Genomic DNA, 14523 nt, shown 5'->3' on the forward strand with positions numbered 1-14523 from the left:
CTGGAGCTATGTACTCTGTAATACCTCTCAGCGTGGTTGATGGTCACAATACTAATTGTGTATTTTTTTTTTTTTTTAAGTGCTCCCTTAAAACATTTATCTGTTTAGATATGAGAAAATCTGGGAAACTTGCTAAACTCTATTTTAAGAATAGTCATACCCCATATGTATCAATGTATTTAAAGGTAGTTGGGGAAAATATATTCAAAGATAAGCTTAACTTTTATCTGATTGTAAATAAAAAGTGCTGCACCAGGAAAGGTGTTGCACTTTAAGTTTTCTTCTGAAAGAATCCCAACACTTAAATGTTAAGCTTTTTATATTTTAACATATTTTGGTTGAAAATACGGGGACGTGCCTAATGCAGTTGTGTTCTGTAGGTGACCTCACTAAGTGATGAGATGTTGAAGTCTGTATGAGTTGTCTAGAGGATGAGACCAGAACTGCAAGCACCACATCCTTCCACCAGTAGCTTGGTCTTTGTTGCAGCCTCATGCCAGATTGACAATACTGTTGCATAATAACCAGTTAATTAGAAATATTATAGAGAGAACTAGGTAGACTCCAGAAATTAGATGACCAATTTAAGAGATTAGAGGTGTCTAAAAAAAAAAAAAGCCTGTTGCTTTTTATTTTCTTTCAGGTACTAAATGTGGAAAGCAATTAGAGCATGTATTAGGGGTTTCTCAGCAAAGGTAAAGGCAGAGAATAAGTAACGATGTGGAAACTGAGTTTCTCATTTAAAGCTTGTTTCTGGAGATTTTTAAAAGCATTTTTGCGAAAGCCATGACATCTGAAGTAATTTCAAAGGTTGGCAGCACTTCAAGTGTTCTTCAGCATGATTGTTAGATGAAATTTTAGTATAAAGCTATCAAGTGTCTGCTGCTGCTTGATGCTGTAGTGCAGCTTGCAAACACTTTCAAGTCATGTTCTTTTTGGATTCAAGTGATTTTGGAACTTAATAATTTTAATTTGCCCTTTTGCAACTTACTGGAGCATAGCTGACCAGAATATTGCCCTTTGGCCTTTTTGTTATTAGGCAGATATTCTGAGAGAAGTGTGCAGCATTTACTTCCTGACTGGTGCAGCTAAATCGTTGTCTTCCTGTTACTTTACCCAGCAGTGGGGGTGGTTGGAAACTTGGAATTTGAGTACATGAGCCACAGGGTTAAGACTTGTGGTGATATCTCCTACAGCCAAAGCTGCTTGCTTTTTGAGTGCCAGAGGGATTTGATTTGCGTTACACTGTCTCGGATCATTTTTTCCCAAACCACTATAAGGTTTTAAGTTGGAAGTTAAATCATAGCTGAAGTTTTGTGGTCAGATGTCAGAGCTTTTGGCCAGCTCCTCTAAGGAAAAATTATAGTAGCGACTTTGTGAATATTGAAGAGTTTAATTCCCTGGTAGCTGAAGAAGAATTAGCTCCATGTGACTTCGTCCAAACCCTACAGATATGCCATAGAAAATGATATATAGCTTATTGAAAAATAAAAGTATATTTTATTAGGCAGAGATAAATTAAAAACTGTTATGGTCCTCACATTTCTATCTGGGTGGACTTGATTTTTTTTTTTTTTTTTTCCAGAGCAAATTTAGAGTAAAAGAAAGCAAACTTTTTGCAGACATTTGATTTAAATTATATTGGAGGATTTTTTTTAAACTAATACTGTATTGTTCAAAGCATTTGTTGAACCAATGGTAACAGCACTAAAATGTGGTAGTTCTTTAAAATTGTTCACTGTGGATTATTTAAAATCCCATTTTAATACCCCTTAAAGTTATGCTGATAAAAGATGAAGTATTGTTGTCTTTGGAATAGAAATCGTGCAAGATTCCCTGTCTTTCGCTGATATGATGCTCATATCCTCAGACATTTTTGCAGCATCTCTGCTGAATTAGCTGCTGCATCAGCTACTGAAATAAAAGTTGATTCCAACACACCTCCCAGGCGAGGCTGAAACTACAAATGTTTTTGAGGTCTCCTCACAGTTGTCCAAACATTTTAATTTAACAATTGGATTGATGCTCTCTCCTCATTTGTTTCAAGTCTTCATTTCAACTAGCAAAAGCTGATGAGATTCCTTGGCTATCACAGTCTAAGGAATGTGTATTGGCTCTGCACTTTTTATGTATGTAGGCTTTGGGTTCATATTGAAATGCGACAGCTCTTGTTGATATGATATTTTGTTATTTAAGTACACTGGATGGAGGACAGATAGTTGCATAAATATGACTGATTCCTGATCTATAATTCACTAAATGCAGTATGTGCTTCTAAAGAAAAATCATCTAATGCTTCTCTTGCATTAAAGCTTCAAGTAGATTGACTGATATGGCTTGGTTTTCAGGCCTTGTTTAAAGACACGAGTGTTTAAAGGGATTTTAACCAACTGTTAACAGTAGCTAATGTGTAATTGTAGCTAATGCAGTCCTTCAGTGTTTCCCTGTAGATTTTCTGTTATTTAAGTGATGTTACTACTTTTTAAAATGGAACCATAACAATACTGTAGTATCTTGTGGTAAAAGGGTGTTTGTACTTAAAAACAAACTGTTGTGCATTTAGGCTAAAAAATCAGTTTGATTTTGACTGTCTATCTGTTATAAGGTTTATTTTTTAATTTAAACCAGTGGCTCTGTATCTAAGCCTTTGTTTTGACAGTACTAGGTGTTTTGAGGAGGTGTGCTTCATTTTGCAGTTTAACTTCCATGGAGGGGCTTACTTGTGTCTTGCATTATTATTTAGACCCTACTAGCATCAGAATGAACCCATCACTCTCTGTTTTTAGTGCCCAAAGTAACTTAAACTTTGTATTTGCTGTTTTTCAGCCTTCTTAGTATTTAAGGTGTCATGATCTCCCTTCCCAGAAGCAGTGACAGCATGATACTGTATTTAAAGATCCACTGTGATAGTAATGAACATATGATTATATGAACACAGAGCCCAGCATTCATTTGCAATCTCTTCAAGATCTGCAGTAGATAAAGAACAGCATACTGCCATGTCTAGTATAGAATCTTGCTCTCAGAAACTGGAGATCTCATCAAACAGTGTATTCTTTTGTTCCCTGTGGTTTTTCTCTTGGATCAAAATGATGCTGGAACCATTTCACACAAACTGAGTGTGATTTTTTCTGAGTACTGCTTAACTGCAGTAGGCTTTCAGTAAGCACAGGTGAGAGCTTAATATTGGCAAGCTGCTCTGGATCATTAAATGGTGTTCATGTTGATATATGTTAATAGGGAGTTAACGCAAATGACAAAACACATGCTGCATAACAGAATATAGTCTCTGGGACAGATGAAATCTGTCTTTTTTTATATGTATATGTATGGTTCATATTGAACATTCAGTCTTTACAGGATATAAGCGATTATCCTTGTGATTTCCAAGGGAGACCTGGTTGTGACCCAAGTAATGATGATTCCTAAGCAGTCATTTGCATCTGTGAACTCATTAGCTCTGGACTTTGTTTTCAGCTCTAAAGGTCATTGATGTCATCTGAATGTCAACTCTGAATCTTCTAATTTGGCTTCATTTTAGAAGGTAGCACAGAGAAGGAGATGGAAGAGAACTAGTGGTGGCTGTAGGGAAGATCTGTAACATACAGGGGGAAACAGGGGGCCTCAAATATGGGAGGTAATAAAAGATGTCAAAGAAGTAAGGTACAAGCATAAAGCTATGTATGAAGAAGAACTGTTTATTCTGTAGTGCATGAGTTTGACTGCAAGGCACAGATCCAAGAGTAACTGTAAGTTGCTCTTTGTGGGCTGCTTTCTGTCTTTTTGTGGCTGTGTCCTCCTTTGGTAGCTGGAAGAGCAGAATTTGAGGAGTTCTGGCTGATGGGTCTTAGTTAAAAGTAGAATTAGAGCGAAATGAATGTGACATCTCTTGTTTATGTTACTGATCTTTTTTCTTCCAGATAACTAGCCCACCAGGTTGTGGCAAAACTCAGTTCTGTATTATGATGAGTGTTCTAGCTACACTGCCTCTAAGCATGGGAGGACTAAATGGGGCTGTTATATACATTGACACAGAGTCTGCCTTCAGTGCTGAAAGGTAAGATGCAAAATTCTAAAATAGACACTTGAAACTTCTTTAGCACCTTTTATCTTGTAGCCTTCGATTCTTTTCCGAGCAATAATTAAGCATTTGTTAAAGTAACTACCTATGGTAGTTACTAAGCGTTCATCTGATATATGCAGTTGTTCCATAGATGATTAAATTAGTTTAATAGAATGATTTGCTTGCCTTCGTAATTTGTATGATGTTGCAGATTCCAGCTGTGGTATGATGATGTGGATGTAGCGTTCCAAATTTATAAGTGGTCTTAACAGTCCTGCACCTGAAACCTTTCTTTGCAGTTTAGTTTGTCGAGCAGGAAGGTTTTAAGGATGCAAAGATTTTTCTGTGAACAGCAGGACAGACGCAGCAAGTTTTCCCTCGGATTTCTGTCCTGTTTCTGCTGAATGGGGCACCCTGCCCTTCTGCACTTCCAATTTCCTCTGCAAGAACCTCATATCTCTCCTATATCCTCGGTGGCTGTGCAGTATGATATTCCCATACTTCTGTAACATCTCTGGTTCTTCTAGTATCTTCTGCTTTGCTCGTGCCACCTAAACTGCTCAGTTATGTGCTTATGATGTCCTGTGACTGCTGAATGGTGTCTGCTTGAGAGTCACAGATGGATGCACGTGTTGATTACCACTCTTCCCATGTTAACTGACTGATTAACTGCTGATATAATCCTGTAGTATTTCCTTAAAGATAGCTCTAATTTACTTTACTTAGCTACCAACTTTTTTTTTTTGACCATGAGGATTTGATGTTTTTGAGATGTCTTTTCCTTTGTCACTGTTGTTTGGAATTAGTGAGTTCGAAAGTTATCAAGGATCTGGGGTATGATAAGAAGTACAGTAGTCTCATCCTTGTTTGTGTAGAAAAATAGGCAGAAAAAGGTTCATTGAAATAATTTATATATTTCAGATTACTTAGTAGTTATACCTACAGCCTGAATCTGGAGTATCAAAGCAAATGTATTTGCATTGTTTTATCATTTCAAGTTATTGTGGGTGAGAAGGTGGGGCTTCTAACCCTGTTTTTGTCAAGTTCATTTCACAAGTTTGAATTACTGTAAACTGTAAGTGTAATATATTAAAAAAAAAAAAATAACACAACTTCAAGCAATGGCTCTGCAACATATGTTGCTCCCTTCTTACATACTTAATTTTTATTTCAGGTCCCTGAAATGTAGACAGTTAAAAAAGGGTAGGACTTAATGGGTGAGTTAAGACTTGTGGCTTAGAGGTGAATGCTAAAAAAAAGGAAAACAGGTGAATGTGAAAATGAGACTCCTGAAAATAGAGTGGGATGTAGAAAAGAAACATGGTAAAAATAACATTATTACAAAGGATGAGATGGCCAATGAGGAGGCCATCAAGAAGATGGCACAGTGGTATGTGGCAGGCTGATGGTAGGCAAACATAGAAATCCATTTCTGTGCTGACATACGGAGAAGTTTCTTTACCATAAGGATGGTCAGGAATTGGAAATGGTTGCCCAGAGAGGTTGTGCTGTGTCCATCCTTGGAGACTTCCAAAATACAGCTAGATAAAGCCTCAAATAACTTCTTCTGACTTGGTAGCTGGCACTGCTTTGAAGAGGATGTTGGGCTGGAGATCTCCTGAGTTCTCTTTCTAAGCTGAATTTTCTTACAATTCTGTAGTCCTGTTTTATTAATAAAAATGGCAAGTAGAAGAGATTCTGTGTGTGATAAGGTTTTTTTTTCCTTTTGTTGTTGTTGTTCTAAGCGCAACAGATAAGAGGGCAGATATTCTTTTAATAGCAACTTATTTTAAAGGGGTTAATGGAGACATTATCTGGCGCTATTTTAAAACTTGCAAGTGTCTACAGAAAGCCTGAGTGTTTGTATCTATGCTGAATTTTAGGGCTGAGAGTTGCTAAATTGTAGCTGTTGTGCTGGCTGTAATGCCCTGCTGCTTCTGTAATAGAAAGATACTGCATAAAGCTGGCTAATTTTATTTCTTTTGCTGAAAGGCACTTCTCTTTTATCATTCTACTTGGCAGGTCTTACTTCAGGGCAGGGAGCTTTTTTCCTTCCACAAACTCTCATAGTCTTATTACTTATTCTCTAACATCACGGTTGAGTTCAATCTAATAGCAATGCTGAGAAGAGTGATGGGAATTGAAGCAGGTCTTCTAAGATATGCCACTGGTTTTTGTGATTTATATACTTCTCTCTTGTGTAAGGGAAAGCTGTGACAGTGCAGGTGGTGCCCGTTACTCAGCTTTGTGAGAACACAGACACTAGGATAGGTGGATGGAATGACCATATTAAGTCTGGAAATCAAAATTGTTGAATTTGTAGCAATTCAATTTCACTCTAGCCAGCTATTAACTGAAAACATTCCAGGCTTATTCAGAAAGTCTGAAAATAGTTTGGTTTGCTTTTCTCTCTAGCCATTCTTATTGCTTGTGAAAAACACTAGATACAAATTTTTGTGAACGCAAGCTGAGAACAAACAGGGATTTTTGTACTCCATGGGCTTTTGCCCTGGTTGCAGAGAACATGTTCTGTGCAGTTTTTGTTCTCATTATGACAAATGGGATTTAGATCTTAAAGAACTTTGAGCCTCCATGGAGCTCTGTGAATAGTACCACCATCTCAGCAAGATTTTGATGTGTCATTTTAAGTCAGTCTGTGTAATGGCGTTCTTTGGGATATGCGTGTCCGTTAGGAAGCGTACTGAAGTTTCATTTCATGCAAACCGTTGAATGATAGATCACTGTTGCCCAGGTGTTCTGCATGATTAATTGTGCAAATGAAAAGTCAAGATTCTGTCCCTGGAAGTTCTGCAGGACAAGTTTAGATGTGTGAAGTAATTCATTTAATGACTAAGAATCAGGCAATTTTGTAATTGCTTACTCAGGATAGGTATATTAATGTTCAAGCTTAGTGTTTATATTTGTAAACCAAATAAAAGGGATTTAAAAGATTTTTTCTAGAATAGCTTTAATATTTTGGGTTTTAATGAAAGGGGGCTAAATAAAAAGCATCAAGATAACCAGTAAGTTGTGCTGACAGGTATCACCCACTAGATGACACTCTTCTCAAGCTATAGGTGGTGGGATATATCTGCTCAAAATACAAACAATAACATATTTTCTTTCATTAAAAAACAAAATCTTCATTACAGAATAAAATGACAGTGCTCATATAAGTATGCGTTTCTAAGTTAAATTATTGAATCTTTTATTTAAGGACCTAGATAAAATTGCCTTGTGTTCAGAGGGGTGGAACTTTTTTCCACTGACTTCTGAAGAGTTTACAGGCAGTCAGCATTTCTAAAATGTACGCTGTTTAGGGTCCTCAATGATTTTATGTCTAAAATATCATTTAACTGAAAATGTAAGCCTCTCATCACTCAATTGTTTAGTTTTATATCTGTGCAAGAGGTTTTTTCAAAGCATAGTTCTGAATATAAAAGTATTTTCACAACAAATACCCAGCTTCCTCTGTTGTCTTTTGTTGTTATCACCAGTGATCTGATATGCTTCTTTAGTCTGCTCTGATAATAAACAGTGGTATGCTTTACAATTGTAATTCAAATTTTTGAAGGGTCGTGAATTTGCTAATAAGGTAATGGAGAACCCATGGAATCCCACATTCAGTTCTATCAGTGAAGCAGCCACTTAAGCTGTTCAGTCGTTTCATTATATCAAGTCATGGTAGTTGTATCTGTGCTATCTGAATGGATGGATGCTCAGTGGTACCTCCCTGGCAGCTGGAGCCTCAGCCACTTTGTGACACAATGCTGATTTTTTTTTTTTTTTTTTGTACTATCATCCAAAAAGTATCTTTTCTTAGGATTCTATAAGCCCTTTTTAGAATGTAGTAACTGGCACAATGGAAATGGTTTCAATGAAAAAGTCTCCTGTCCAAATGATCCTGTTCTTGTTTTTAAGGAGAGATTGTCTGTGAGAAGATTTTCACTTTGGCAGGCATACTTTCCATACATGTACTGCTTGTGTAAGTACTTGCAGTCACACTGGGCCCTGGTTTTGCAGTCCTGCCTTCACATTATCTGGATCTTGTAATGGATCTTCTGTTTGTTACCATCTTGTTAAATTTCTGTGGTGACACAAGGTCCACTTTATGATTTCACTGCAAGATAAAGGTGGAAGGGGAAAAGGTTTCAGTTGGAGAGTATGTTTGTTTAAATTAAAAGAATATTGAGATATAATAATTAAAAAATGAAAATGCTTGGCCATTGAGTGAAACCTCTTGTACAAAACTCAAAGAACTTTGCATCCAGTAACTGCAGACTTTGCAGTTTCCTTCCACAGGAGATGTGCTGTTTCTTTGTGTACAGACAGACACATGGTGACTGTCCCTCGTGTACCACTGGGGAGAGAACATAACTGTTCTGACTTCCAGTGTTTCACTCTGGCTGCTAAAGTATGCTTCTCATTTAAACAATTTTCCAGTAATATGTGGTGTTTGCTTATCATTCAGAGGTTTGCTTTATGTGCTTTGTGAATACTCGATGCCTTATTATCTCACATTATTCCTTTTGCAGTGTTATGCATTCTGTTTTTTTGATAGGTTGATTGAGATAGCAGGAAACAGACTCCCTACCTATTTTGACTCAGATGAAAAGCTCTTCTGCATGACCCGTAGCGTTCACGTGTATCGAGACCTGACCTGTGGCAGTGTGCTGAAAAGGTATCCTTTTCCAGAGTTAAAAAAAAAAAAAAGACCATTTGGACCAGATTGTCTGTAACAATATTTGTTATATATATCCAAGTTTTATGTAGAGTAACTGATATATTTGAGGCCTTTTCATGTTGATAACAGTATGCTGTCCAACAGAATAAAATTGCTACAGAAACACTGACATTGCTCTTCTCATTTCATAGCATGTGGCTAATCCAGTTCATGTTTTTTAATTTCTGATAGACAATTTCTGTATGATCTGATCCCTGTAAGCCTTTAAAGAAGAGGGTTCATGTGAGTTAAATTTTATTTTAGTATTATCTTCTGTGTTTTATATTAGTGGGAGAATTATTCTAAGAATAATTTCTTCTTCTAGTGCAGCTTTATCAGAGAAGAGCTAAGACCATATTGTCAGTGGATTAGGTTTGGTGTACTGTCTTTGGCTGTGCACAGAGATGGATTTGACCTTCTGCATGAACAGACAGCAAGAATTCTTGTGTTGGCAATGGGATGCTGCTACTGTGAGCAAAAAGGCAGAGTTTCAGTGTCCAGTTAACTTGCTGTCTGCCATTCAGGGGTTGTACAGCATAGTATTGCTAACGAGAGGTTCTTTAACACCTCTCTTTTGAGAGAGGTCCTGCCTTGGCTTATATGGCCCAATGGAGCCTCAGATTTGTTTCCAGATCTCTTCAATACATGCAGATGTTAGTGGAGGTGGTGTGTGAGGGGGGAAAAAGAGGGGCTGACTTTCAGCTTATTAAAGTAAACCTTTTAAATAATTTCAGGATTATAAAATGGGTTTACTGTGTAAATAATGTTATCAATGACTTTTTTTTTTTTTTTTTTTTTTTTTTTTAGGATTATGTCTTTGGAAGAAGAAATTATCTCAAAGAAAGTTAAACTCATAATAATTGACTCTGTTGCTTCAGTTGTCAGAAAGGAGTTTGACACAAAACTGCAAGGCAACCTGGCAGAGAGGAGTAACTTTTTGGCTAGAGGAGCATCAATGTTGAAGTATTTGGCAGAGGAGTTCTCAATACCAGTAAGTTGTTCCTCCTTTCTTAGGTTTTTTCCTTACTGTATCAAGTAATAAAATCTGAGGAGAATGAAAATGACAGGAAGAAGAAAACCAGAAAAAGAAGGAATTTTCAAGCAGGTATTATACAAGTTGGAAAATATTTGAGAAATGGGGGAACAGTAATTGTTCTTCTTGGTGGTTTTGTTGTGTGTGGTTTGTTTTTTGTTTTTGTTTTTTTTTTTTTTAATTTAGGACTTCAAATAAGGGTCAACAAGATTTTCCAGCTGTGTTTCAGTGCTTTATTTTTTGTTGTGGGTTGGTTTGTTTGTTTGTTTGTTTTTAAATCTTATATTTTGGTTTTCTGCTATTAAAAATTTCTTACCCTGATGATTCCCTTCTAATGCAATGCATACTCTAACTAGTGTGAACTCCTAACTAACTAGGTGAAGATGTTTCTGCCACTCTTCCTTCTACTTAAGTTTGTAAAATCTCAAAAAGCCTTATGCTCTGGAGCAGCGTAAATTCCTTTTGTGACTGATAATGTACGCTAATTAATGCAGAAATGAAGGTAGTAGCTCAGCAAATCCTTGTCTGTGGACTTGCCCATAAAATACAAAGGAAGACACAGACACTTAGTGCAGGGACTTGGTGGAACTGATTGAAAAGTGCTTTAGAAGATGTAAGCTGTGTAAGTGTGTCTGTGTTCCTTCATTATATGATCCATGGAGGATCATATCAACTTGAAAGATGTCATTGAGACTCAACTTCTGGAAGTATTTCCTAGCATGAGTAACCTGTTCGTCACTCCTGTGTAAGAGAGAAACTGTAGCAGAAACTTGAGTGAGACTGGTGAGGCCTTTTCCCTCTGCTGCTCCTGAAGTCACAGCAACTATCATACCAGCAATGGATATGGCTTATTTTCAGAGGAATGGATTTCCTTCTGCCGTGTAATTTCTAAAGACTTCTGATAGAAAAGATTAAACCCTACATAGGTGCCTTTAAAGCCGAGGTACCAAAGACAGCGTCCGAGTTAATGCTCCCAATAATGTTTATAGTGCTCTAAATAGCCAGGAAAGGATTATTTGTGTGTACACTCTAATATTTTCAGAAAATATTATGCAGTTCTTTGGAAAAGGAGAGAAGTTTTGTGGGAAGATAGTATTTTTCTCTATTTCTCTATTCTCCTTCAGACACCTCGTGCTCCCACCTCCACCTTAATTAAAATGGTGAAGCTGAGCTGGATTGGAGCCTCTGATAGTTGAGGCTGCTGCCCTCTTTTACAGTCAGAAAGACAGTGTTGATATTCACAAAAGTCTTGGAGTTGGACAACATGAAATAGCCTAAGATTGTCATCCTAATGCATCCTGCCATCCTAATTCATCCTATGTAGGATGAAAATAAAGATCAAACATTTAAAGGCTTCCATTATATTAAAGCTAATGTGTTTGCTTTGAGGCATTTGTGATACCTTTGTGATACACTTTGGTAAGGAGTTCTGGGATTTTGGGCAAGAACTTGAGCTCTGGTCACAGGTCTGTTTTTTCTTAATTGGTCCATATGACATCTTACCTTTCAAATAAAATATTTATAAAGGTACATGTAATTACCTGTAAATACAGAGACCGAAAGCTTATATATTTTTGATTAGGTTTATCAATTTATTCACCTATTGATCAGGTTTATCAGTTTATTCTACGGAAATCTAACTGTTTTCATTTATTGTCACCTTCAACACACATTGCTTGTGGGTTTGTTCTGGAGTATTTTAAAGATTTGTTAACTTTTTCACAGAATCACATAATGTTAGGAATTGGAAGGGACCTCAAAAGATCATCTAGTCCAATCCTCCTGCAGAGCAGAAACACTTAGATGAGGTTACACAGGAATGTGTCCAGGTGGGTTTTGAATGTCTCCAGAGTAGGAGACTCCACAACCCCCCTGGGCAGCCTGTTCCAGTGTTCTGTCACCCTCATTGAGAATAAGTTTCTTCTCAGATTTAGGTGGAACCTCTTGTGTTCCAGTTTGAACCCATTACTCCTTGTCCTACCGTTGGTTGTCACCAAGAAGAGCCTGGCTCCATCCTCGTGACACTCACCCTTTGTATATTTATAAACATTAATAAGGTCACCTCTCAGTCTCCTTTTCTCCAGGCTAAAGAGCCCCAGCTTCCTCAGCCTTTCCTCATAAGGGAGATGCTCCACTCATCATCATCTTTGTTGCCCTGCGCTGGACTCTCTCCAGCAGTTCCCTGTCTTTCTTGAACTGAGGGGCCCAGAACTGGACACAATATTCCAGATGTGGTCTCACCAGGGCAGAGTAGAGGGGAAGGAGAACCTCTCTCGACCTACTAACCACCCCCCTTCTAACACACCCCAGGATGCCATTGGCCTTCCTGGCCACAAGGGCACAGTGCTGGCTCATGGTCATCCTGCTGTCCACCAGGACCCCCAGGTCCTTTTCCCCTACACTGCTCTCTAATAGGTCATTCCCCAACTTATACTGGAACCTGGGGTTGTTCCTGCCCAGATGCAAGACTCTGCACTTGCCCTTGTTATATTTCATTAAACTTTTCCCCGCCCAACTCTCCAGCCTGTCCAGGTCACTGGATGGCAGCACAGCCTTCTGGCATGTCAGCCACTCCTCCCAGCTTGGTGTCATCAGCAAACTTGCTGATAGTGCACTCTAGTCCCTCATCCAAATCATTGATGAATATATTGAATAGTACTGGTCCCAGTACTGACCCTTGAGGCACTCCACTAGATACAGGCCTCCAACTGGACTCTGCCCCATTGACCACAACTGTCTGGCTTCTTTCCTTCAGCCAGTTCACAGTCCACCTCACTACCCAATCGTCCAGACCGCACTCCCTCAGTTTAGCTGTGAGGGTGCTGTGGGAGACTGTGTCAAACGCTTTACTGAAGTCAAGGTAGACCAGAATGTTACAGAATAAACTGTAGTAACTTCTATTAGTTAAGAATTCTGAGAGGGCCTTGGCTAGAGATTTGGTTCTTACAAATTGGTTCTTACAGGTTGCCAGGCAAGGCTGTGTATGAGTAACATGCAAAATCCAACATCAGAGTGTGTTACAGATCTGCAGGTGTTGGTGCCTACTAAGGACAAGTCTGCTGTTGTTTATATTAACCTCTGCTACTGAGGTTACAGACTATCCAAGGTCCTTGTTGTAAATAACTGTGTTGGAATTATTTCAGATGTTTTTACTTAGAAAATGATAAATATGAATTTGAAACTGAAAGAACATTAGTAAGGTTGCAAAGTGATTTAGATCTCTAATATTTTGGACACATGAGCCAATATGTAATACTTATTTCATGACAGAATCAGTGCAACTAAATAGCGAGTTGGACAACAACTAGGGGGACTCAGTCTGAGACTCTAAAAAATGTTTGGAGCTGAGGACTGAACTTGAAGACATTAGTTTTGGCTGTGGCTAAAAGGCCCAGTGAAAAGCTTTGAGTAGTTGAAGCGGGGGAACTGGAAATAAGGAGGTTGTGTATTCTCTGTTTAGCTGTAACTGTTACTGGAGCAGTGCATCTGGTGTTAACAGTCTAGGGAGGATGGTGAAAAATCAGTTTCAGAGAACAGCCTTGAAAATAACTGGGAGAAGGGGAGGGCTCTCTCAATTGTTAAGATGTAAGGTGCTTTGTGAGGTGTCAGGGTATTGAGTTTGATGTGCTAAAGTGCCATTCATAGCTTTTACCAAACTCCCGCTATGCAGCAGGGTCCCCATTTCACCTTCCCTGCACACAGCCCACACCAAAACCTACTCTTTTTTTTTTGGGTCAGGATTGGTTGAAACTAGCTGATCAGATCAAAAGTGATTGATAGAACCCGAGAAGGACAATTTGAATGTAAATCAAACAAAGTGGCCTTTATTTTTGAAATGTAGTGAATATGTAAAGCTGTATGGAACATTTACATTACTGTGTTTCAGAGCACGCTGCACTGGAGATCATTTGGATTGGAATGTTTTCTGTTACAATGTGTGTTGATGCTGTCTGCCAGGTTACATAGTTAAGCAGCAATATCAGTGCTACGTGTTTCCTGTCTAGTTTCCTGGCATCTGTAGCCTTTTTAAAAAGACTAGAAAACTAAATACACTTTGGATTTTCTTTCTTCTTTTCTTCCATATTCATAGGAAACTACTTATTATTAGTAGATGGTATTGAGGAAAAGCAGTTTAGTGTTCATGCTGGTTAAAAGAGAAATGATGTCTCCATTTCAGTGAAGAGCTAAAACTAAAATCCAATATGACTAGAATTGTTCTTGAGATATAACTGTTTAACTTATTAAAATTGTCATTTGTAGAACCTGATCTTCTAGTTGTTAGTGGTTGAGAAAATGTGTGAAGCTGACTAGACATCTCCACAGAAAAGCACTATGAAAGTGGCAGTTGCAAATCCAAAATGCTTTAAGCGTTCTTTTAAATGTCAAATCGAGACTGAAGATGAAACTTGCTTTGTAAATTCCTAATGTGAATCAAATTACAGCACTGGCTCTCCTTTACACTTTTGGTTGGGTTGTGTTCTTAGATCTGTGGTTATCATTACTACCAGCAAATGTAGAATAGTATCTTTTTTTTTTTTTTTTTTAAATTGCTCTCTCTGAGAATCTGAAATAGCTTAGGAGGAGAGACTTTCTTCTCTCACTTGTGATTTATAGTGCAAATGAAAGGCAAACCTTATGTAACTGTTCTCTAAAGCTTTTATTTGCTATGCTAAGTAAGTTAACAGTAGTCAAGAAGCCCATAAT

General features: G+C 37.9%; 1 protein-coding gene across 13 annotated transcripts in view; it reads left to right on the forward strand.

Moving 5' to 3' along the window:
- RAD51B (RAD51 paralog B) overlaps positions 1 to 14523 on the forward strand; it is a 441378-nt gene that overhangs the window by 46635 nt on the left and 380220 nt on the right. For all 13 annotated transcript variants that reach the window (XM_065064381.1, XM_065064378.1, XM_065064377.1 and 10 more), the window contains 3 exons: positions 3921 to 4057; positions 8625 to 8744; positions 9594 to 9777. In XM_065064381.1, coding sequence (XP_064920453.1) covers positions 3921 to 4057; positions 8625 to 8744; positions 9594 to 9777 — 441 coding nt within the window. The remainder of the gene's footprint in view (positions 1 to 3920; positions 4058 to 8624; positions 8745 to 9593; positions 9778 to 14523) is intronic.

This window comes from Columba livia, chromosome 5 (assembly GCF_036013475.1).
Source record: "Columba livia isolate bColLiv1 breed racing homer chromosome 5, bColLiv1.pat.W.v2, whole genome shotgun sequence".
Taxonomy (NCBI): Eukaryota; Metazoa; Chordata; class Aves; order Columbiformes; family Columbidae; genus Columba; species Columba livia.